The sequence below is a fragment of the Panthera uncia genome, chromosome C2 (genome assembly GCF_023721935.1).
Source record: "Panthera uncia isolate 11264 chromosome C2, Puncia_PCG_1.0, whole genome shotgun sequence".
In the NCBI taxonomy this organism is placed as follows: domain Eukaryota; kingdom Metazoa; phylum Chordata; class Mammalia; order Carnivora; family Felidae; genus Panthera; species Panthera uncia.
The window spans coordinates 128,303,055-128,325,942 of record NC_064810.1 but is presented as its reverse complement, the minus strand read 5'-3'; the positions used below and the strand labels follow the sequence as shown (position 1 = coordinate 128,325,942).

General features: G+C 43.3%; 1 protein-coding gene across 1 annotated transcript in view; it reads right to left on the bottom strand.

The window, feature by feature from the left end:
• Nucleotides 1-18,501: 18,501 nt before the first annotated feature.
• The window catches only part of CPNE4 (copine 4), a 132,579-nt gene continuing 128,192 nt past the window's right edge, over nucleotides 18,502-22,888 (bottom strand). The window contains exon 14 of the mRNA XM_049629216.1: nucleotides 18,502-19,105. Coding sequence (XP_049485173.1) covers nucleotides 18,971-19,105 — 135 coding nt within the window. The 3' untranslated portion in view covers nucleotides 18,502-18,970. The remainder of the gene's footprint in view (nucleotides 19,106-22,888) is intronic.

Below are 22,888 nucleotides of genomic sequence, written 5' to 3'. Positions count from 1 at the left end.
TGTTTTTAGTACTACGTTTCTATACTTCTTACTCCTCTAATTAAAAAAGCTGATATAATGTTCCCCTTATTGAGTAGGACATTAAGAATAGTTTCACTTCTGAATTTCTAAAGCCATGTCCAACAAAAGAGACTCACCACAGAAGGAGTAGGTTTCAAACCAATAGTTTATTGGAAATATCTTTGCTATGTGTTTCTGCCGTTAGGCTCTTCAGTTAGTTCTTACAATGTTTGTGATATGTCCTATATGCTTGGATTATTGCAGAATAATTAATTTTTCATTGTTGGCTAATTTGCATTTTATATTCATTTATGCTCTCTCTTAGTTCATAACATGCCTTATATTTGAAATTAAAAATCTTTTTGAAGTGAGCTTAGACTTTTCATTCAATTAATCGCGGCTTTCTTCCCTTTTTTCTAAAAGTTGTGAGAATTTAGCATGTTCTAAAATCAATAGAGATCTTATGAAGGTGATTTGAGTATAGGACAGGGCAGTAGCTGAAGTGAACTTTAAGAAACCTTGAACTTTGAGACTCCATTGCTGGCTGCATAGAAAGCTTAAAAGACCATGGTGCAAAATCCACAGATGCTCATTCAGTAAGATGATGAATTCTGCTTCAGTGTCCTCCAGTAAGACCAAATCACAGTTTTCACTTTCAATATAAGGCTTTTGAAAACATGATTTTATTTATAAATTCTTAAGTCAGCTCACAGACTTTAGGGGTCCAAGAGATGACCAGACTGGAAAGCCTAAAAAAAGAGAAGAAGACGGAGGAGGAGGAGGAGGAGGAAGAGGAGGAGGAGGAAGAAAAGTAGGGGAGGAGGAGAAGGAGGAGATGGAGAAAGAGGAAGAGTGTGGCCATGTAGTGATGTGGGTTTAAAGTTTCTCAGCGTCCTGTCCCCCCTATGTTGCATTCAGAATGGTTCTGAACCTCAACGTAATTAAGCCCATCTACATTTCTCTAAAATTCTTCGATGACTGAACAGAAGTGTTAGCTATCTCCAATGGGGCATCACATGCCAGGGGACCAAATGCTTTAAACCAAAGGCAGGCCCTTCTCCCCGGTCTTTCTTCTGATGCCAGTGAAGTTCTGATGGCTAGAGTGTGACTCTAGACCAGTGAATATTCTTGTCACCTGGAACCACGGTCAGGGTGTCCCCTCTGAGCCCAGAAGATACAGAGTCTCGAGAAATTCATAGGGGCTGAGTTCATTTGGGATTTTTGATCATTCTTGGAAGGGGTCCCAGAAGAATGAGGAACAACCAACACGTCACTCTTGCTGAGTGGCAGCACCGCTCTAAGGGCTTTACGTATGTTAAGTAGCTCCTCGCTTATCATTGTAGCTACTATTATTTTCATCCTCATTTGCAGATGTGGAAATCGAGCCACAGAGAAAACAAGCAGCTCATTCAAGGTCAGAAACCTTAAGTTTGTTAAGTAAGTGGTAGATTCGGGAGTTGAGCCCATGCAAGGTGACTCCAGAGTCCAAGTGCCTAACTGCTCTGTGGTACTGCCTCTCTCCCAAGTAGAAAAAGCCACATGACACACTACTGGAACACTGAACTTGGCTTTCAGAGGTTGTCCTGGGCAAACAAAGACTGGGGATTGTCGTGTTCAGTCTGCATCTTTAGAGACTTGATCAGCCTGGATCAGAATCAGTCGGGCTCAAGAGAGAGCAATGAGATCAATAGCTTGAGATGCTCACTCACTTATCCCTCGTATAACCTTCTTGTCGGGAAAGAAACAGGAGGCTCTGTGATGCCCTGCATCAGTGCCTTTCAAAACTAAAGGTACTTAGACATTACCTGGGGGATCTTGATTAAATACAGAGGCTGATTTTGTAGGTCTGAGGTGGGGCCTGAGAGTCTGCCTTTCTACCAAGCCCGTGAGGTCATGTAGGTGCTGGTGAGCAGACCAACTTTGAGTAGCAGCATTGTAGAAAGAATTCTGAATTTGGGATCTAACCTAAAATGACACTGAGTAAGTCACTTTACCTCTCTGTTGTCCATCTGTGAGATGGCAGAGGAGCAGGGTTTTTTCAGCTAAGGTTCCTTCCAGGCTTTTTAAGTTAACTTCTTTGTAGAAGACAGAATAATGGTTCCCAAAATTATCCACATCCGAATCCCTGGAAGCTGTGAATGGGTTCTGTTACATGGCAAAAAGGACTTTGCAGATGTGATTAGGGTTGAGGGTCTCAAGATGTAGAAATGATCCTGGGTTATCTGGGTGGGCCTTAAATGTAATCACAGGAGTCTCTCAATTTGGGGAATCTTCCTGGCTGCAAGAATAGAAAAAAAAAAAAAAAAAGTAAGATAGATGCAAGGTGGAAAGGATACAGCCTGCCTCTGCTGGCTTGGAGGATAGAGCAAGGAATCCACAAGTCAAGGAATGTGAGTGGCCTATAGAAGACAGAAAAGGCAAAGAGTGGGTTCTCTCATCTGCAAAAGAATGCAGCCTTGCTGACATCTTCAGATTAGCTCGCTAAGACTTGTGTTGGACTTCTGACCTCTAACACTGTAAGATGATAAATTTGTGTCATGTTATGCCACTAAGTTACTAAGTGGTAATTTGTTATGGCAGCAACAGAAAACTAATATAAACCTTTACGCCCAAAGTCCTAAATGCTGATAACTCATGGAATAAACAGATCTTGATTTTGGACCATTTTGAGATGTGACAAAAAGGCAAGAATCACTGTTGTATTTTCAAGTTTGCTTTTGAGTCTGAGAAGGATAATTCTTGGTAAGGTTTGTATCCATTGCCAACTGCGTTATTTTGTACATACGTATGTCAGAAATATTTATTGACCATTGACTATGAAATACATAGTGCTTGGCACATAGTAAGTACTCAGCAAATATTGGTTGAATAATCAAATGAATTTGAATCACACTGCACTAAGTGCAGGGGGTAATAAAATGATAATGATGATACTTGCTCTTTATGGAGCATTTTCTATGCCAAGTGCTGGGCTCAGAATAGATACCATCAAGATTGCTCCTCACAATGATAGGTATGGTCACCATTTTACAGAGGTGATTATATATAAGATTCCTCAGAGAGTAAGTAACTTGGCCAATTAGCGAATAAGTAGCTCAGCTGGAATTCAAAATGTAGGTATGTTTGACTCCAAAATCCCCAGACGCTCTACTCTATGGCTTCTGCTTCAAACATGCAAGATGAAATACCCCGAATCCTTGAGGAACTTACAGTAAAGCAGGCAAGACAGAGGAGGTAAAGAGTCAAGGTGGAGGGGCGCCTGGGTGGCGCAGTCGGTTAAGCGTCCGACTTCAGCCAGGTCACGATCTCGCGGTCCGTGAGTTCGAGCCCCGCGTCAGGCTCTGGGCTGATGGCTCGGAGCCTGGAGCCTGTTTCCGATTCTGTGTCTCCCTCTCTCTCTGCCCCTCCCCCGTTCATGCTCTGTCTCTCTCTGTCCCAAAAAAAATAAATAAAAAACGTTGGGAAAAAAAAATTTAAAAAAAAAAAAAAAAAAAAAAAAGAGTCAAGGTGGTAAGTGCCAGAGTAAAGGTGTATGTTCAAAGTGTCCAGGCGGGTTACTCATAGAGAAGGTAACATCTGAATTACTCCTTGAGAGGAGAGTAAGAGTGCTCAGGGGCAGAGTAGTGAAAGGACATTCTAAGGAAAGGGAACATGGCTCCAGCTGCTATTCTGGGTAAGAAACCACTTAAAACTTTTTGGCGTAGAACAACCACCACATTATTATTTGTGTGGCTTCTGTTGGTTAGGAATTCAGAAAGAGCACGGGGAGAACAGCTTGTTTCTGCTTCATGATGTCTGGGAGCTCAGCTGGGATGACTCAAAGACTGGAGGTGATGTTAGCTGTGGGGCTGAAATAATTTGAAGGCTCATTCGTTCCATGTCTGGTGCTAGACGCTGCCATCAGTCAGGACCTCAGCTAGGCTGTTCTCTGGAACATGTATATATGGTCCCTCCATGGGACTGCGTGGGCTTCCTCATGGTGGCTGCGTTCCAAGAACAAGCATCTCAAGAGAACCTGATGTAAGCTGTGTCACCTTTTATGACCTATCTTCATAAATTACGTGCTATTACTTCACTTCAGATACGAGTTGGCCCAGATTCAAGGGGGAAAGAACATAAACCCACCCCTGGGTGTGAAAATGGCAAAACCACCTTGTTAGAAGAGCAGGTGAGATGGGAAACATTGTTACAGCCATCTTCAGAAAATATAATCTGGCACAAACACCACGTGTATTTCCATGTGAAAGAAAAAGAATTGCACCTAGGTAGCTGCAGGAATTGAGAAGTTGCTGACAGATTTACCTTGATAGATTGACCCTGTAAAAAAGTTCCAGATTATGCCTGGCTGGTTTACAGGAAAGGAACTAAATTTTATTCCAGATTTTCTTCTGCTCCCTAGTACAGCTTCTGGGTAGGCGTCTAGTATATCCTCTACTCAGAGAGGCAAAGGCCAGGCCTGAAGGATGTGCCAAAGGGGACTTGAATATCACTGGCACCGACACTCTCTGGAACAGAAGGGGAGACTGACCGGCAAACAGGGTGAGCCCATGACCCTGAGGGCCCTTCCAACTGTGTCTGTGCCCCCTAGTGGCGAGGACTGGGTAGTGACGTGCGTCCAGCAGGAGGAGTAGCCGCAAACCGCAAGGGGCAGGGAGGGCACTGCTGGACTGCTCAGGAGTCAGGAAGGGACTGTGGCTCCTCTCTCTCCTGTATTTAGACTCCAGCCAGGCCTAGCAGGGTCGTCATGGCAACTCGCCTGTTTGCGCGGCTGAGCTGAGACAGGATTCCCTTAGTAACCGAGGAGCCCGGGAGATGATGCTTAAAATAATCTTTTATGCCCAGGCAGAAATGCCTTTGCAGTTTTATTAGCCACGAAGCATCATGGGGCATGGCTTTCACTCCCACTTTATTTCAAAATGGAACAAAATGGCTTTTTAAAGCAGGAATTTCCAACCAAGGGCCAAATGCTGTCTTCACTCTGTGAAGCACACATCCCGCTGCAACCAATGAGCGTCACCGCCAACTTTCTGAGAGGAAATGCTGGTCATTATTATATAAATTACCTTCAAATAGACCCAGCGATCTCTGGCTGAAATCACTGGGCTTCATCTAATCTCTTTTCTGTTTCCTCCTGCAGCCTCACCCAGTCTCTCAGTAGGGTAAATAGTTATGCTTGGCAAGACTTTAACGCTCAGGTCATTTAGCCTGACAGTCCTTGCCTCTGACTCCCTCTCAGCTCATACCGCCTCTCCAATTTTCCCTCATCTGCAAGGTCTGCCCAGGGCCTGCCTCCTCCATGACAATCACCTCATAATGGTAGCCCTGGCTGTGAATTCCTGTCCTGTCTTAGCACCTACCCTATGCACACATGTTCTTACACCGTGTTATTGTCTTTGTTATAAGTAGGGAGAAGCCTCAAGTTTATAAACCAGGTATTCTCAACATGACTGCAAACTCTTTAAAGGCAGGGTAATATATATTCCCTCAGCTCTCCCAGAAATGCTGCATTTATACTAAGAGCTCCAGAGATAGTTGGAAATTTTAGTGGTGATAGTTGCAAAACTTTGTGAATATACCAAAGACAACTGAAGTGTACACTTTGTTTTTTTTTTTTAAGTTTATGTTTATTTATTTTGAGAGAGAGATAGCCAGCAAGCGAGGGAGGGAGAGAGACAGAGAGAGAGAGAGAGAGACAGAATCCCAAGCAAGCTCCGTGCAGAATCAACGCGGCATCCAATGAGGGGCTTGAACCCACAAATGCGAGACCATGACCTGAAATGAAATCAGGAATCAGACACTTAATCAGCTGAGCCACCCAGGTGCCCTTGAAGTGCACGCTTTGAAAGGGAGAATTCTATGTTCTGTGAATTACACCTCATTAACAAGAAAATTGAACATATATGGAAATCTGATGTGAAATACTGACATCAGGCAGAATTACCACAGCAACCAGGGTACAGGCAACCCCGGAGCCATAGCCGGGATGAAAGGGCCTGAACTTGAGCCACCAAATGTCTAACAGAAGGGAAAGGGCTCTGCCTTGCCCACGAACATGCTCCTTCTACCTCCTCTTTCACCCACAGGAAGAGAAGCAGAGGACTTGATACACCCATGTAATGGCTAGCAATAGTCTTTTTTTTAGAAGTGGGTTCAGATCAGTGCTAGTGTTTCCATGCACCCGGGTGAATCACTTAGTATCTCTGAGCTTCCTCATCTGTAAAATATGATTTAAAAAAATGTCCTTCCCCAGGCAATAGTACAGCTTAAATGAAATGATGCACACGACGTGCTTAACACAGTCCTTGGCACATAGTAAGAACTAAACAAGTGCTGACTACTCCTATTACTAAAAATATAATTATATTCACCTTCTGTTAGATATTACAATAATTACAAAAAACCTTGATTTGTCCTGTTTTTACTTTCCCATTGGTATCTTCTACATGGACAATCTCATCATGACACAATCATGCCAGGTCCCTAACAAGAGGTTAGGGGATCTCTTCATCGTTCTTTGGCCTCAAGTTCCTTTATCTCTGTGCGTGCCGATCTCCTCTCATCGCTACAGAGATGCAACACAGGCAGGAACAGTGTTACCATTATTAAAAAACACCATGTCATCATCAGATACGCACCATAGTCAGGGAATCAGGGCTCTTTTCTGGACCAGCTGTGCGCGTCAAACCCACTTCTCTCTCTGCCTTCCATACCCTTCCATCCCTTTCTGTCTCCTTGGAATTTGCAATCCCCAGCCCAGGAGCAAGGCAGAGAATGCCAGGCGTGGGTCTGCAAACTTTGCCTTAAAGGAAAACAGTCTCCTTCAAGGGAGTCAGTCATGACGAGAACAGTCATTTGTTTGAGAGAATGTGTCCTTCAGAAATGAGACTGCTGTTATACCATAAAAGTAGTAATACACTAATGAACATGCTCATAAAACATTTCTTTCTAAGGACATTCATATAGTGTCTGGTGTGATGCTAAATGTTTTGCAAATATTATTTCGTTTAATCCCCAGAATAATCTATGAGGAAAGCACTGTGGCCAGAGAGATTAGGTAAATTGTCCAAGACCACACATCTAGTAAATAAACATCCCTAGTAAAGCTATGCATACTTAGCTCAGTCTGGTTTTGAACCCAGGTCTCCTAATTCTCATTCTGCATTTCTTTTTTTTCTTTTCTTTCTTTTTTTCTTTTTTTTTTGAAAGAGAGAGAGTGCAAGCAGGGGACGGGTAGAGAGAGAGGGAGACACAGAATCTGAAGCAGGTTCCAGGCTCTGAGCTATCAGCACAGAGCCCATCGTGGGGCTCAAACTCACAAATGGTGAGATCATGACCTGAGCCAAAATCAGACGCTTAACTAACTGACGGAGCCACCCAGGGGCCTGCCTTTTTTTTTTTTTCCCCCCACTCTACATGATGCTGGGCCTTTGATTTGCTGTTTTGGATGAGTGAAAGAAGTTATTTGTAAAATGTCTCCTTGCTTAAGTTGTGGCCAGCAGGAGAGGGGAAAAAATGATCTTTAAAGTGAAATATCAACAGATTGGAAGTGTCTAATGTAAAATGTCATTCTGAGTGTGCAAGTCCTTCTGCAAAAGGGAGTTTGGGACTTGGTCAGGCAACCAAATAAAATATATTAGAAATTGATTCCTGGGGAAGTTGAATTTGTCACCTAAACTTGACGCTTTTTCTCATGGGCTCAGGGGAAGGTCCTAGCACTGGGCAGTGGGGAGGCCTCAAGCAGTAGAAAGGTTTCTGGTCATAATGAATGCTTTCTTGCACTCAAAAGTAAGTGGCCTTTCCTGAGGAGAACAAAGAAGCCAGTTCATAGGACAAGGAGCCATTCTCCTTCTAACTTCCCTCAGTTTTCCTCCCACCTCAAACTTCCAGCAAATTTGGAGAACACCATAATTGCCATTTCCCTCCTGCTTCCAAGAATGTGAGAGAGATTTGACCTTAATCTCTCCATTGTTCCATGCTTATAAATCTGAGTGATCTTAATCCAAGTCCTGAAGTGAAAAATGCAGTGGGTCATCATATAATGAACGTCGAAGGGAAATAGTGAGAAGTGGTAGAATATAGACTACCAGGAAGGAGCACAGTGGGTTTCCCAGAGGAGAGGGGACACTATAATCACCTGTCCTGTTGCCCTTTCCTTGCAGTGGCAACTCAACTGATTTTATCCAGTCTAGGAACAAATTACCTGTATCTCCTCTGTTTCTTTTCCATCTCACATAAGAAGGGAAGTAGAGGCTGGTTGGATGGGCAACGTGTTTGTTTCACTCAACGAATATCCAAGTACCTTCTATGTCTCAAATCTTATGGGCCATCTGCTGTCTGTGTGCTAGATCCTACAGGGAAATCGTAGATGAACCTGTTCTCCAAGGTCCTAAGGCAGAATATGTAGAGTAAAATAGTAATAGGTAGGCCATATATTAATTTAGAGACTTATCATCCCTACAAGAGTTCAGCGACCAGAAAGAAGTCTGGGAATTGAGTTCTGTTTGTGGCTGGTAGGAATGGAGAAGAATGGCTGTGCAGCACTGTTTCCCCACCCCCTGCTGCCCGCTTCCAGCCCCAGCCATCTTTCCTTTCTGCCCAAGGTCAAGCTACATCAACCAGAAATCTTTGGTTGCAAGCAACAGAAATCCAACTTCAACTGGATTAAGTGATAAGGGAATTTATGGGCTTTGGTGGCTAAGAATTCCAGTGATGAAGCTGGATCCGGAGGCTGATGGAGGAGGTCATCAGGCAGCCATCTTACTCTTTTTCTTATTTTACCACTTAGTTCTGCTTTCTTCTGTTTTGGCCTCATTCCCATGAGGTGGCAGGATAGCCTCTTGCCCATGAAGATTCATGTCCTCCCGGTGTAGCCACAGCAAAGAAAACTTACCCTCTCCTGAGAGCTCCAGCAAGTCTGGGGTTTGGATTAACATGTTTATCCGTGAGCCAGTCACTATGATGAGGGCCATTAAATGCTGCAGTGTTTTGTATTTTTTTTAGCCTACCTTAATTATTTTTTTTCACCATGCTTTTGTCTTCTGGGCTACACAGCTTACCTGGTATACTATAAATAATGACTTAGAGTCCACTTCCTGTGTGCCATCCATTGAGCCTGACATTTTGCAATTTTTGTTTTCAAAAAATTTTTAAGTTTATTTATTTATTTTGAGAGAGACAGAGAGAATGCAAGGGGGGAGGGGAAGAGAGACAGAGAGGGAGAGAGAATCCCAAGCAGGCTCCACTCTGTCAACGCAGAGCCCTACAAGGGGCTCGAACTCATGAAATCGAGAGGTCATGACCTGAGCCAAAAGCAAGACTCGAACGCTCAACTGACTGAGCCACCTAGGAGCCCTGAGCCTGACCATTTAAAGATATCTCCTTAAGTCTTCACAAGAACTCTAAGAGACAGATGATATTGTTTCCATTTTACAGGTGAGGAATCTGAGCCTCAGAGAGGGTAACTCAATTTATATTCTCTGGGAAACATATTTCTGCCTGACACCAAAACTCTTGCTCATAACCATCACGATTCTGCCTTCTTCAGGAGGGTCAGGCCAGCTTGTTAACTATCCTTGCTAGAATGGATAAATGCACATCGTAGGGTGAAGTGCGATCTGTAGAATGGCAGCTCAGCTAAGCTTGTTCTGATCCTGAGGATATTAAATAAAGAGGCCGAGACAGAATGTGGTGGTAATTTCTGGGTCGTGGCTATATTTAATGATATTTTTAGCCACTTTCAATTCATTTGATTCCTATTAAACTCTAAATGAATTAGTTTAGATTATGAAATTATTTTCTCAGCCTAATCCAGTCTCTCCGGGTGTACGTATTTTTAATATCCCACACTCCAGTCCACCTGGGTTTGACATTTGGTTCTCTGATTGCTTTCCGTGATGCAAGGATTTCAATCCCAGTGGATCCCAGCTTGTTGCTAAGGATTTACCTTTGGGCTGCTAATGAATGCAGGAGGTCCTTTCTAGCATTTTTATGTTACTTGGAAAAATCATTCAATATGTGAGAGAGAAGAAAAGATCTCCCTTTTGAAACATAATGTACCTTTTAATCATCTGTGAAAGAAATTCCTTTCTTAGAAATCTCACCCCGGCCATCAGGATGGGAGAAAAATGGGGGAAATCGTGTCTGTTCATTTTAGAGTGAGCCTGCCAACCTTGCGTTTTGCTTTCAGTTTTACAAAAGTGAAAGTTAATGAATATACGCACATGTGCATACATATGTGTATGCACACGTGTGCATAAAGGGAAAGGGCACTCCATATACTATAAGACACCAGTGCATGTTTGAATCTATTTTTTTTTTTCTTTCAGAAATTCTTGAGCAAGACTAGAGAAATTATTCATACTGTCAGAACCTGAAGCTGTATTTACTTTCCGGGGAAAAGTATTTTTGTGTTCTGTCAACAAGGCCGCAGTTTTAGGATCCTCTCATGCTCCCAGGAATCCGAAACACACATGGGGTGGAAAGGCAGCCTGGTGCTCCTTTGTGATTCCACGCCGGGCTTTTAAAATAGAAACCACTGTAAGTTTAATCAAATAGGAAATGCATACAAAACCCCAGTGTTCTTGGGTAAACTTCAGAATTATTTTACTCACCCTGAAGATCCGAAAAGGTCAGGGTCCCAAGCATAGTTACGAATCCCAACATTTCTTTGTGGTGCTCTGAATAACTGCACACAGTGGAAGAACCTTTAAAGCCACAATATGAAGAAGGCTTAGATGTATTTTGTCACCAAAGAAGAAAGGAGAATGGGATTGTGGGGTTAAACGTGTGATATTTTGGGGGAATATGAAGACTTCTGTAAATATTTAATGAAGTGTTTCTTTTCCTCCTATGGGTTGTTAAATTAATGATGCATTTTATAATCCATGAGTTCTCAGCACAAACAAGGCATCCGGTTTTAAGTGTGTCTTCTTCGCATTAAAATTTCTTTTGTTTGGTTCCAGTATGCAGGAAAATTTCCGTTAAGTACTGCTGTGTGTTCTCGGCTGGAGTTCACGGGGTTCAGCAAAAGAACTGTGGCTGTGATGGTGGGTGTGGGGAGTGGGTGGTGAAGTATGATTTAAAGAAAAACTCAGCAGCCCAGAAATGTGTTAATGAGATATTAGTAGCAGGAGGTGATTAGCAAAAGAACCTGAAGCCACGTCCAAGGTGAGAAAGGAGGCTGGGTTTGGGAGGGGCACCTGATGAGCCACTGGATTGCTTGCTAATCAAATCAGCTGGGCTATTAGAACATGTTTTGTTTTGTTTTTTAAATGTTCATTTATTTTTGAGAGACAGAGACAGAGTGCAAGGGGGGGAGGGGCAGAGAGAGAGAGAGAGAGAGGGAGACACAGAATCCAAAGCGGGCTCCAGGCTCTGAGCTGTCAGCACAGAGCCCCATGCGGGGCTCGAACCCACGAACTGTGAGATCATGACCTGAGCCGAAGTTAGACGCTTAACCGACTGAGCACTCAGGCGCCCCTTGTTTTATTTTAAATTGAGACGAAATTAAAATGGCTAATTCTCTGTTATATATGTTATATACGTTATGTTAAGTGGACAATTCAGTGACAGTCTGTGCACTCACAATGCTGTGCACCATCATCTCTACCAATCACTCTATTCTATTGGGTTTTTTAATGAAAAGCTGGAGAAGTTTGGGAGATCTCTGGATTATGTGATTGCTTTACATAAACCTTAAGGCACTGACTACATTCTCTTGTGTTGTAAGTTTGTTGTCCTTAATGCTATTTGCCTGAAAATCTTTGACTTAAACTGAGAATTTCTGTGTAATGGAAGTTGATGCACCAGAATCTGACATGTGCTCAGCAGGTGCATTTCTCAGAGGACCGCAGCGAGGTTCTATCACACACCTTATTCCCTCCCATCAGAAGGCACCCCTCCTTTCCTGATTTATTCCTGCATGTTCTAATCGTGAATCAATCGCCAATAATAGGACACAAGAGTGAAAAAGGTGGGTAAGACAGGGCTCTGCTCTGTGGGAGAGACTTAGTTCCAGTTGGAGAGAGATGCTCTGATGGAGGCACGTACAGGTGAAAGGAGAGGACTGTCAGGAAGAATACTTGGCCAAGTCCAGGGGCTTCTGAAGCCAGATGGCACCTGAGCTGAGACTTCAAAGATGAGTAGAAGTCAACTGAGTGAAGGTGGCATGGGAAGCTTCCATAAACACAATGTGAAGAGGTCATTAGCTAACAGTGGGATGGCTAGAGGTGGACAAAAAGTAAAGACCGCTAGGCCACCCCCAACTGACAGCCAGTAAGCCAGTGGGACAATGGAACTCAGATGCACGTTGTGTTCATAGATGGGAAAATCGAGACTCCGAGACATTATCCAACTCTCGAGTAGCAAAGATTGGATTTGGATCCACTTACCCTGGCTTGAAAACACTAGGTATCTCCACTGAACCATGCTCAGGAGGAGGGCACAGAGTCTAGACATATTTAGAAAGTAGAATTCTTTAGGTCCCGTTTGAAGGTCTATTTCACATGTGGGGCAAAGCAGAGGATGACGATGCAAATGGCTGGCAGGCTTTCTGTTTCTTCTTGCCCATGTCCCTACCTGTCTCCCTCTACTCTTCTACTCTCAGTACTTAAGAACATCTTCATGAGGAAGTCCTTAAATATTATATGTCTTAAATGCTAAGGCATGTAAAATATGTACAATAAGATTCCAAAGTCCCAGAATCTGAGGGCAGCTCTAGGTTGTGAGCAGAACAGACACCATGTGTTTTACCTCCTGCTTCTTTCAAGCCTCACCCCCGCCCACCCCCGTCCCACTCCTCATCCTCACCTTCAAGCCTAGTGCAGGATTGGTATTTAGCAAGTGCTGGAAAGACTGAAAAAGGGAGGTATTCAAACAGATTTAGAATGAGCTCTCCTGGGCAGAGATTTGGAGTCAGCAGGTATTTTTACCACCACTCCTTGACCTCTTCTATATCCTCCTTCTGTCTCTGTGGGCAGCCCTTTTACAGTTCTTGAATACACCACATTTCCTTTTAGAATCGTCTGGCAATATCCTACATTCCCTTTGTGGCAGGCAGAATGGCCTGTGGAACATCCAACCCCGAATCCCTAGAACCTACGAACATGTTATATTTCATGACACCAGGGACTTTGCAGATGTAACTAAAGTTACAGATCTCAGGATAGTGGATCCTGGGTTACCTGGGTGGTGCAGTCTCGTCACATGAACCCTTAAAAGCAGAGAACTTTTCTCTGGCAGGAGGCAGATGGATGCCACACAAGCCTGAGAGATTCAATGTTTGAGAGGTACTTACTTGACCCACCAGTGCTGAAGGGGCCGTATGGAAAGCATGGAAGGGATGTGGAAAGCCTCTGGGAGTAAAGACCACTCTCCCACTCCCAAATGACAGCCAGTAAGAAAATGGAACTTCTGTTCTACAGCCACATCCGACAACCTGAATACACCTGGAAGCAGATTCTTTCACCTGGAACACAGTCCTGCTGACATCTTGATTTTGGCTTTCTGAGGCCTTAGCCGAGGACCCAGCTGTCTTCCTGGACTTGTGATCTACAGAAACTGCGGTCATAAATATGTGTTGTTTTTAGCCACTAAGCTTGTGGTAATCTGTCATGCAGGAATAGGAAACAAATACACGCTTTGTCAAATGGTCTAGAGCGAGCCGTTCTCAAAGTGTGGTTCCTGAAGGTCCCCGAGACCCTCCTCACAGGGAGTCTGTGAGGTAAAAACTATTTTCATAATAATGCTAAGATGTTATGTACCTCTTTCCCTGTCTTGAACATTTGCGCCAATGGTGCAAAAGCGATGGTGGGCAAACTGCTGGAGTCTCAGTTCCTGTCAAGAAGGTGGTGCCACACTTTAGCAGAGGCCATTTTATTTTTCTCCGTCACACCCTTTCAGGAAAGAACATGCGGTTTCACTTAAGGATGTTCTTCGTGGAGCAGAAAAATTACAGTTTTATTACGTCTTGACCCTTAAGTCTATGTCTTTTTCATATGCTGGGTGACAGAGCACAAAGCCCTCACACAGCACGCTTGCTGTTGTCCAACCGAAGATGCTTGCCTCAAAGACACGTGCGCCTTCGTGTTGTATCCTCAATGGGCTGCTTTTTCTGTTTTGTTTTGTTTTTCCTCCACAGAACACCATTTTTAGTTGGAAAACAAAAAGACTGACATAAACTAGAGTTACTCAGATGTGGGTATTTGGGAGATACTTTCTTAAAAATGAAGGAAATGCATCTGTCATTTCAACAAAAACAACTGACAGTGTTTGTTGCCAATGAAAACATTTGAGCTTTCTAGCAAAGATTAGAATTTTGGAAAACCTAAGTCTGCCGCTATAATTTGACAGATTCTCAATACTTAGTCTGTCTGAGGAGATAGGCAGTGTTATTATACAACAAAAGAAAGTGACTTTTTTTTTTTGGTATTTCGAAATAAACTATGTAAGCTTTCGGAACATCTAAATCAGTGAGCGGGTCAATATTTTCCAAGCGATCAGTGTGTGATGTTACAAAGTCACGCATGGGTACAAGAACGTTGAAAATGCCAGGAAGGGTTTTTGATAGGGTTTCACGTTCCACATTGCAACTAACCTTTAAGAAACTACCACTTCTTGAGATGTGCTGTGGTGAAAAGAATTAGAACAATTATCTGAGAAGGCTGAAAATCCCCCTCCTTGTACCAACTACATAGCCATGCAAGGCTAGATTTTCCTCGTTGTACTTCAACCCAAAACATCATTACACAGCAGGGTGAATGCAGAATCAGATATGAGAATCCACCTGGCATTTATTAAGCAAGATGTACAATGCTGCTTGCCTCACTATTTTTTGTCTTTGAAAATTAATTAATGAATTAATTAATTAGTTCATTCATTCATAATCTCTATACCCAACGGAGGGCTCAAACTCACGATCCTGAGATCAAGAGTTGCATGCTTTTCCAAATGAACCGGCAGGTGCCCTGAAAATATAGTTTTTTATGTTATTTTATTTTGAAATATAGTTAAAAAAATTTATTTATTTTTATTTTTTTTTCAACGTTTTTTATTTATTTTTGGGACAGAGAGAGACAGAGCATGAACGGGGGAGGGGCTGAGAGAGAGGGAGACACAGAATCTGAAACAGGCTCCAGGCTCTGAGCAGTCAGCCCAGAGCCCCACGCGGGGCTCGAACTCACAGACCGCAAGATCGTGACCGGGCTGAAGTCAGACGCTTAACCGACTGCGCCACCCAGGTGCCCCTAAAAAAATTTTTTATCGTTATTTTATTTTTGAGGGAGAGAAACAGAGAGTAAGCGGGGGAGGGGCAGAGAGAAAGGGAGACACAGAATCCGAAGCTGGCTCCAGGCACTGAACTGTCAGCACAGAGCCTGACGCGCAGCTCGAATTCATGAACCACGAGATCATGACCTGAGCCCAAGTCGGTCACGTAACCGACTGAGCCACCCAGGTGCCCTGAAATACAGTTTCTAAAATAAAAATATTTTCTTTATGTTAATGTGTAATGGGTATATTAGTGTTATGTAAATGAGTTAGTAAATATATTTTAAGTTTCAATTTCAAATTGCAGCAAATGTCGATAGATGTAAACCACAGAAATAAAATATCTGTGGGTTGTCCAGGAATTTTGGAGTGTACATTGTCTACTGAGGCCCAGTGGAGGGCAGACCACACATGGATAGAACTCAGTGGTTCCAAACTCACCCTCCCAGCCAATTTAAGCTCAGAGATATTTTTCCTTTGCCTCTTACAGTTTGGTCCTTGTTGTATTTAAAACAATTGTTGGAGTTTGAATGAATTTGCCACATTTACAAATTGCTAAGTTTTATGTGAAAGATCACAGTTTCCAATTCTTTTGACAACCTGAGGGACTGGCTGCATTGCTTTCACACTTGTGCCAGGGCCCTGGAGCTATGCCCTTTTGTGGATACGTGCTTTCTAGTTTCTCTCCATCCTCACCACACTCTTCTCTTTATGTCCCTTGTTTTAACCTGTTCCTCCTCAGTCACTCACGTGGCTTGCTCAGCTCCTGGGAGCATTTGTGTTTGTAATATCTGATCTACATGGTCTCCTTGGTGGCACGAAATTGGGAAGACCTGAGTATCCTGAGTCTCTTCCACGGCTCCCAGGGGGATGTTATATCACAAGATGCCAAGAGCCCACATCAAGAGGCTGAGATACTAGGTGACCCAGAGAAATTTCTGAAATGGAGGCAAAGGTCAAGTTTTAAGCCTCATTCTCTCAAATGTCCTAAGTATCTACTGCTCAATATGGCAAGTGGGTAGGTATAGTGCCAGGAGATAGCTGAAATTGGGATTAGGAAATGGGCTCGGGAGCCATGGGGCACGTGGGTGGCTCAGTCGGTTAAGCTTCTGACTCGATTTTGGCTCAGGTCATGATCTCACAGTTCATGAGATCTCTGTGGCTCAGTTTTCTTATCTGCAAAATGAGACTAGTAAGATTATCTACCTCATATGGCTTTTGGGAGAATTAAATGAGATAGTATGTGGCAAGCACTTGGGATAGGACCTGGCACCAGTAAGCCTTCAATGACTGTTAGCTACTATTTCTTTCTTTTTTTTTTTTTTTAATTTTTTTTAACGTTTATTTATTTTTGAGACAGAGAGAGACAGAGCATGAACGGGGGAGGGGCAGAGAGAGAGGGAGACACAGAATTGGAAGCAGTCTCCAGGCTCTGAGCCATCAGAGGGGCTTGAACTCACGGACCGCGAGATCGTGACCTGAGCTGAAGTCGGACGCTTAACCGACTGAGCCACCCAGGCGCCCTGTTAGCTACTATTTCTATTCTTCCTTTGAGCCGGGCTTCAGTCTGGCTATGAAAATTCAAGTAAGCCATCATCAGGTTCTGCCAGGCAAACTAGACTCTGTCCTTGTCACCCTACCTCACAGATCCCAGGGATCCTGACATGAATGTAACAGATCCCAACAGATATTTGAGAATGACATGATTAACAGCCATATCCACTTAACTCACCTGTTAAATCTACAATAGATTTGAGATCAATCACGAGGCACATTAACAAGTCCAATCATTCGTTCATTTGATTAGTCATCTCTTTATTCATTAAATATCTATGGACTGCTTATTACTATGTTCTAGGCACATCGACATGGAAGCGCATCTGATGACAGAAACCACCATCAGATAATTCTGTACAATAGGGCCTTAATAGTTGAATCCTTGTTTGTTAAAAACAATGATCCATGTGTTTCTACAGGACTGTGAAAGAGCGAGTCCTAATCTGAGGGTGTGTCATCTACATGAAATAAATCACTGCTAGCAAATTGCCTGGAAAAGAGAAACACGACTATAACTCTTGGAAAAAATTCTGTAAGTACTCAATTTATTCATAAAACAATACAGTTTAAATATTTATGATTTTTTTCAGTCATACATTTTTTTTTAACCATCATTCCCAAAATGTTGTGCATTTGGCTGACATGTATTTGCAAAGTTAGGATCTATAATTATAACACTGGAGATCATACAAGGCATTTGATTTGCTCATTAATACTTCCGCAACAAACAACAGATCTATTTTGCCTTGTGATTTACTTCCCCAATGCTCTGACCAAAAATAAATTCCTCCTTGTGCCTTTTATACCTGCAAAACACTTGTCCATTTCTCTGTGTGAACATTAGACAAGGGAAACATTCGTTCTGGTTCAAGACTGGCCGGTTTCTATCAAAACAAAACACCTCCACGCAGAACAATGATTCTAGGCATTTCTGCTGGTAGAATTTGCTCTCAGGAGTGATAAAAAGAGGCAGTCAGAAGCCCGACACTAAGCTTAAAGATCAGCTCGGTGGGCCAAGTTTCTGGAGAACCATACCGCATGGCCATCAGCCATGAACAATTTTCCATTGTTGTGGTCCCACTGAAGACTCTGAGGTCTCTCCTAGGGATTGACATAAAAATGGAACGATCCCTGTTGAGGTCGTGTGATGCCTCCTTTAAGAGGGCAGGGGCTGGCAAGGAGGAACCCTCCCTAGTCTTTTTAAGGAAGAGGAGTGACTATAAAGCAGTGAGACTGATTTGGGGTATGCAGCTTCTGGAATCAGTTTCACTACTTTCTATTCCCACCTCGGAGACAGGCGGGACTTTTGTGCTACCGGCAGGGGACAAGTGCCCTTCGCAAGCAGACGAGGTGCTTCCCTGTTTCAGACGGTCTCTAGGATGATACCCCAAAGCCTAGAACCTCAGTACTCTTCAGTGTAGACTGCAATGGCGTCACCTGGGACCTTGTTAGAGATGCAGAATCTTGGGTCCTGCGGACCTGTTGCACCAGTCTGAATTTTAACAAGATCCTCAGGTAGTCTGTGTGCACAGTCAAGTCTGAGAGGTGCTGGGCTGAGAGGTGCCCCAGACCCACTTCTAGAAGTCTATGTCTAGGTGAATGAACCTTTTCTTCAGCAAAGAAACCGTTCTTAGCAGGGAGGGATTATAGATAACAACTGCAAAAAACAGTGTGGTTTGTTCGTTGGTTTGTTTTTATTTTAAACATGCAAAATACAGTCCATGCATCTGCCATTTTGAAAAGTCTCTCATCCCGTAGCAGATAAAACCAAATATGTTTTGGCTATCGACGTTCGGTAAATGTTTCAAAATGCTTCACAGTGTAAAGATAATAAGAAATTTAGCAAAATTTCGACAAACTTGTATAAAAAATGGATACAGACAATATTTTATTTCAAGGCGACATGCTATAATGTAAAGAGTAAGTTACAATTATTTGTGTTTCCTTGTAAAAAGTCTTTGACAATACAAGAGCTTAACAGATCCAGGCCTCAGGGCTACACATGCAAAAAAAATTGTCAGTTAAAAATCACCCAAACGTGCTATTTTTTAAGTGTGTATGTGTGTGTGTCTTTTTAAGTACAGGAGTAGTAGAAGTAGTAAATGTTATCAGGAATAGTGTTTCAGAACTCTGGAAAAGCGTGCGGAGTTCACGGCGCTAGTGCTCTGGAAGACTCATACATTTCTGATGAACATTTTGGCTTAATCCCTTTGCCATTGTAATAGTCCACGACTTGATTTGGGACTTCGGCCAACACACTCTTTGCCAGGGCAGCTGGAGATGCCTGCAGGGAAGAAGAAATCACCGTGACTTTGGCACCTGGCCCAAGGAATCTGATCCAGAATCAGCCTACAAGACTGCAGTCTTGCTCTGAGCTGCTACCCTCTCTCTCTCTCTCTCTCTCTCTCATTCATTCATTCATTCAACCGATATTTGTTGGTCATCTACTCCAAGCAAGAGAGTTGTTAGATTGTTGGAAAATGAACCTTTCATTTAATAATTATATTTTTCATGCCTGTCTCAAAATATAAAGCTATCCACAGCTGAAGACGGGTGAAAGTTGGACAGCAGAATGAATTGTCTTTAAGTTTGGTTCCCAAGTTGTGTTCAAGTCCAGGCATGATGCCAGGGTTTATAAGAGTTAGTGGTTCTTGCCATTAAAGGAGGTATAATCATGACAGGGGAGCCTGGTGTGGCCAAAATGAACTCTACTGTGAGCTTGAACACGGTACATGCCACAGAACAACAGCAGCACGTTACATGGGAGCTTAATAGAAACGTACAACGTTAGACCCATCCCAGAGCTACTGAATCATCATCTGCATTTTAACTTGGTGCCCGTAGGGTGATTCCTATGTGAACTGAAATTTGGGAAGCACTGTTCTAGAGTCATTAATGCTCTGGGACGAGAGCACAGAAAACGAAAAGACCAAGTCATATTAGAGGAAATCACAGCAGACTTCCAAGAGGAGGTGGGATTTAAGTTAGGCATGTTTTAAAATGTAGAGAAGAAGGGGAATGACGTTTGATCATTCTAGGGACAGGGAGTCATCTGATGGGGCTGAAAGAAGTGTGTGTGTGTGTGTGTGTGTGTGTGTGTGTGTGTGTGTTGGGGGATGCAGGATTGTTGGAGTATTCTGTTGGAAGATAAGCTTGAGGCCAGGTGATGGAGGGTCTTGAATACCACTAATTAATGTAGTCTTATTCTGTCAGCAGTATGGTCCCCCTGTATGATTTGGGGCAGAGGAAGGTGCAGGTTGGTATTCTGCATGGACTCTGGAGTCATACAGAGCTGGATCTGACCTCCGGCTCTGGCATTCAGTACTAACTTTCCAGCCTCCGGGCAAATAAAATTGCCCTAGTCTCATTAGTAGCTATTATTGAACTTGAAAACTTGAAGCCGAGGGACCAGTTAACGAATGCTTGAGATTCGTCAGCAAAGGAAAGAAAGAGGGTTCGACTAAATGCCGAATGACCTGGTTTCTTGCTCTTTCCTTCCTCTGTGGCTTGCCACTCAGCCATTCAACTTGGCTGAGCCCCTGTGTTCTTGGAGACAAAACAGCAAAGAATAGGGATTGGTTTTATCTCACACAGTTTTGAGGAGGCTCAAAATAGACACACATATCTTGAAAACATGATGGGGAGTTTTTCTAAAGTGACCTCTCACATTTCAAAGATGTCTTAGCATGTTGGGCACCTGACATCCGTGAATGCTCTGTTAGTTTATAAATGTCTGCTCAGGGTTGTGTGTTACAGCATGGTCCACATGTACACTGGGGTAACTATGAAAGTCATTCCTACTGTAGTTTACTCTCTGGCCACATGTCATATAAAGGCTAGAAAGCCAAATACTTAATTTCCCAGCCTCCCTTGAACCTAAGGATGCCCATAGGCCCCAGTTTTGTCCTTTGAGACATAAGGATGTTTCTTGGAAAGCTTTTTTTTTTTTTTCCTGATTAGAGGGCACAGACATAATAGGCTTTGTTTCCCTTTCCTCTTCTTTTTTTCTTTGAACTAGAATGTAATTCCTGGAGCTATGGCAACTGTTTTATCATCACGAGACAACAGCAAGGGGAATCACCAAGTGCTTGCCCTGATACTATCAAATCACTGAAAAAAAGATGTCAGCAGCTGCCAGTCCCTAACTTCTCATTACAGAAGAACAATGTATTTGTATTTATACAATCCAGAGTCTCTCAATTTTGGCACTGTTGCTATTTTGGGCCAGCTAATTCTTGGTGTGGGGAACTGTCCTGTGCATTGTGGGATGTTTAACAGCACCCCTGGCCTCTACCCACTACCTGCAAGTAGCACCCAAAACTGTCACCATCATAAGTGTCTCCAGACGTTGCCAAAGTTGTCCCTGGTTAAGAACCACTTGTGTAATCCCCTGTTAAGATGAATTTGCTGTTATTTGAAGACAAAGATATCCCTAACTAACGCTGGCAAGTAGAACTTTGTACAATGATGGAAATATTCTATATCTGCACTGTCCAGTATGGCAGTCACTAGACTCATGTGATTATCGAGCCCTTGAAATGTGGCTGGTGTGAATGAAAAACTGAATTTTAAATTTTATTTAAAGTTTATTTAAATTTATTTAAACAGCCGCATGTGGCTATTTGTCACTGTATTAGCACAGTTTTTTTTTCTTTTTTTTTTTTTTAAAGTTTATTCATTCACTTTGAGAGAGAGAGAGAGAGAAAGCATGAGTGGGGGAGGGGCAGAGAGAGGGAGAGAGAGAGAATCCCAAGCAGGCTCTGCGCTGAAAGTGCAGACAGGGGGTTTGAACCCATGAACCTTGAGATCATGACCTGAGCCAAAGTCAGACGCGTAACCTACTGAGCCACCCAGGCGCCCCTAGACAGCACAGTTTCTAAATGACTCTCCCATTCTTTTGCATATCTGGGCTGGCTCTGGTGGCTCTGGTGAGCAGTTAGGGCTTGAGGGCATGATCTGGTTGGGAAAAGGCCAAAAAGGTGAACACAGCTGGTATTTGCAGCTGTATTTATTAACTACCCATGACGCCCAGCTGCTGTGCCAAGCTTTATATAGGTACCACCTTCATTCTCCCAATGTATTTGTCATTTGCCTCATTTTACAGATGAAAATCTATGGCACAGAAAGATTAAATAACTTGCCCAGAGCCACACAGCTCAGAGTCTGTGCCTTGTCCACTTCAAAGCTTTGAGTTATTATGCAAAGAGAGGCAGTTCATGGGTGACTGGCTTATATGAAATGATACCAGCTCACCTTCCATTTTATTTACTGTGTATTGAATTCAGAGTAGATTCGTTTGGATGATGACATAGTTTTCAAACTGTAATCTGAAATCCACGAAGATAAGGTGGGTGATATGCTCCTGGTGTTGTTTTCATCACCCACAGAGATGCTGGAGACTCTGTGCCCCAGACACACGCAAGCAGCACCCACTCCCTCACCCTGATCAGGGCGCTTCCCTTGTTGCTGACGCCCCCTCACCTCCCTGCCCACCAAGGCTCTGTCCTTCTTCCTTTTACAACCTTAAGCTGTGAGGCTTTCCTCTCTGCTGCTCCTCTCTGCTCTGAAATCCTAGAGCAACATTTGAACCCTTTTCAATCACCCACAGGTTGCTTAGCATGGGAGTTTTCTGCTGACACGTATGTCCCAACCATATAGTTCTCCAGAAAATTCCTCGAGGCCTGGCTCTGTGGCTTTATCATCTCACTGTGGTCCTAGTCTAGCACATGCTGTGCCCATAGAAGGTGCTCCATGAGTGTTTGAGGAATACGAGGAAGCTGGAGGAGAGGCAAGAACTCGCATGGCTCTGTGGCATTGCTGTAGCACACAGATGTGTGTGTGTGTATGTGTGTGTGTGTGTGTTTGCACAAGTGTGTGCATGCAGGGACAGAGAGAGGATGGTTTGGGGGAAGGGATAGCTTCATTGGTGAACACAATTGCAGCAAATCTAGCCTGCTCTAAAACATCCCTCCACCTAGCAGATAACACTCCTCACTGTCCCCATGCAGATGACCTGAGGGCTTGCTGAGCCTCTTTTATTTAGTAAGTGGCTTCATTTGGAAACACC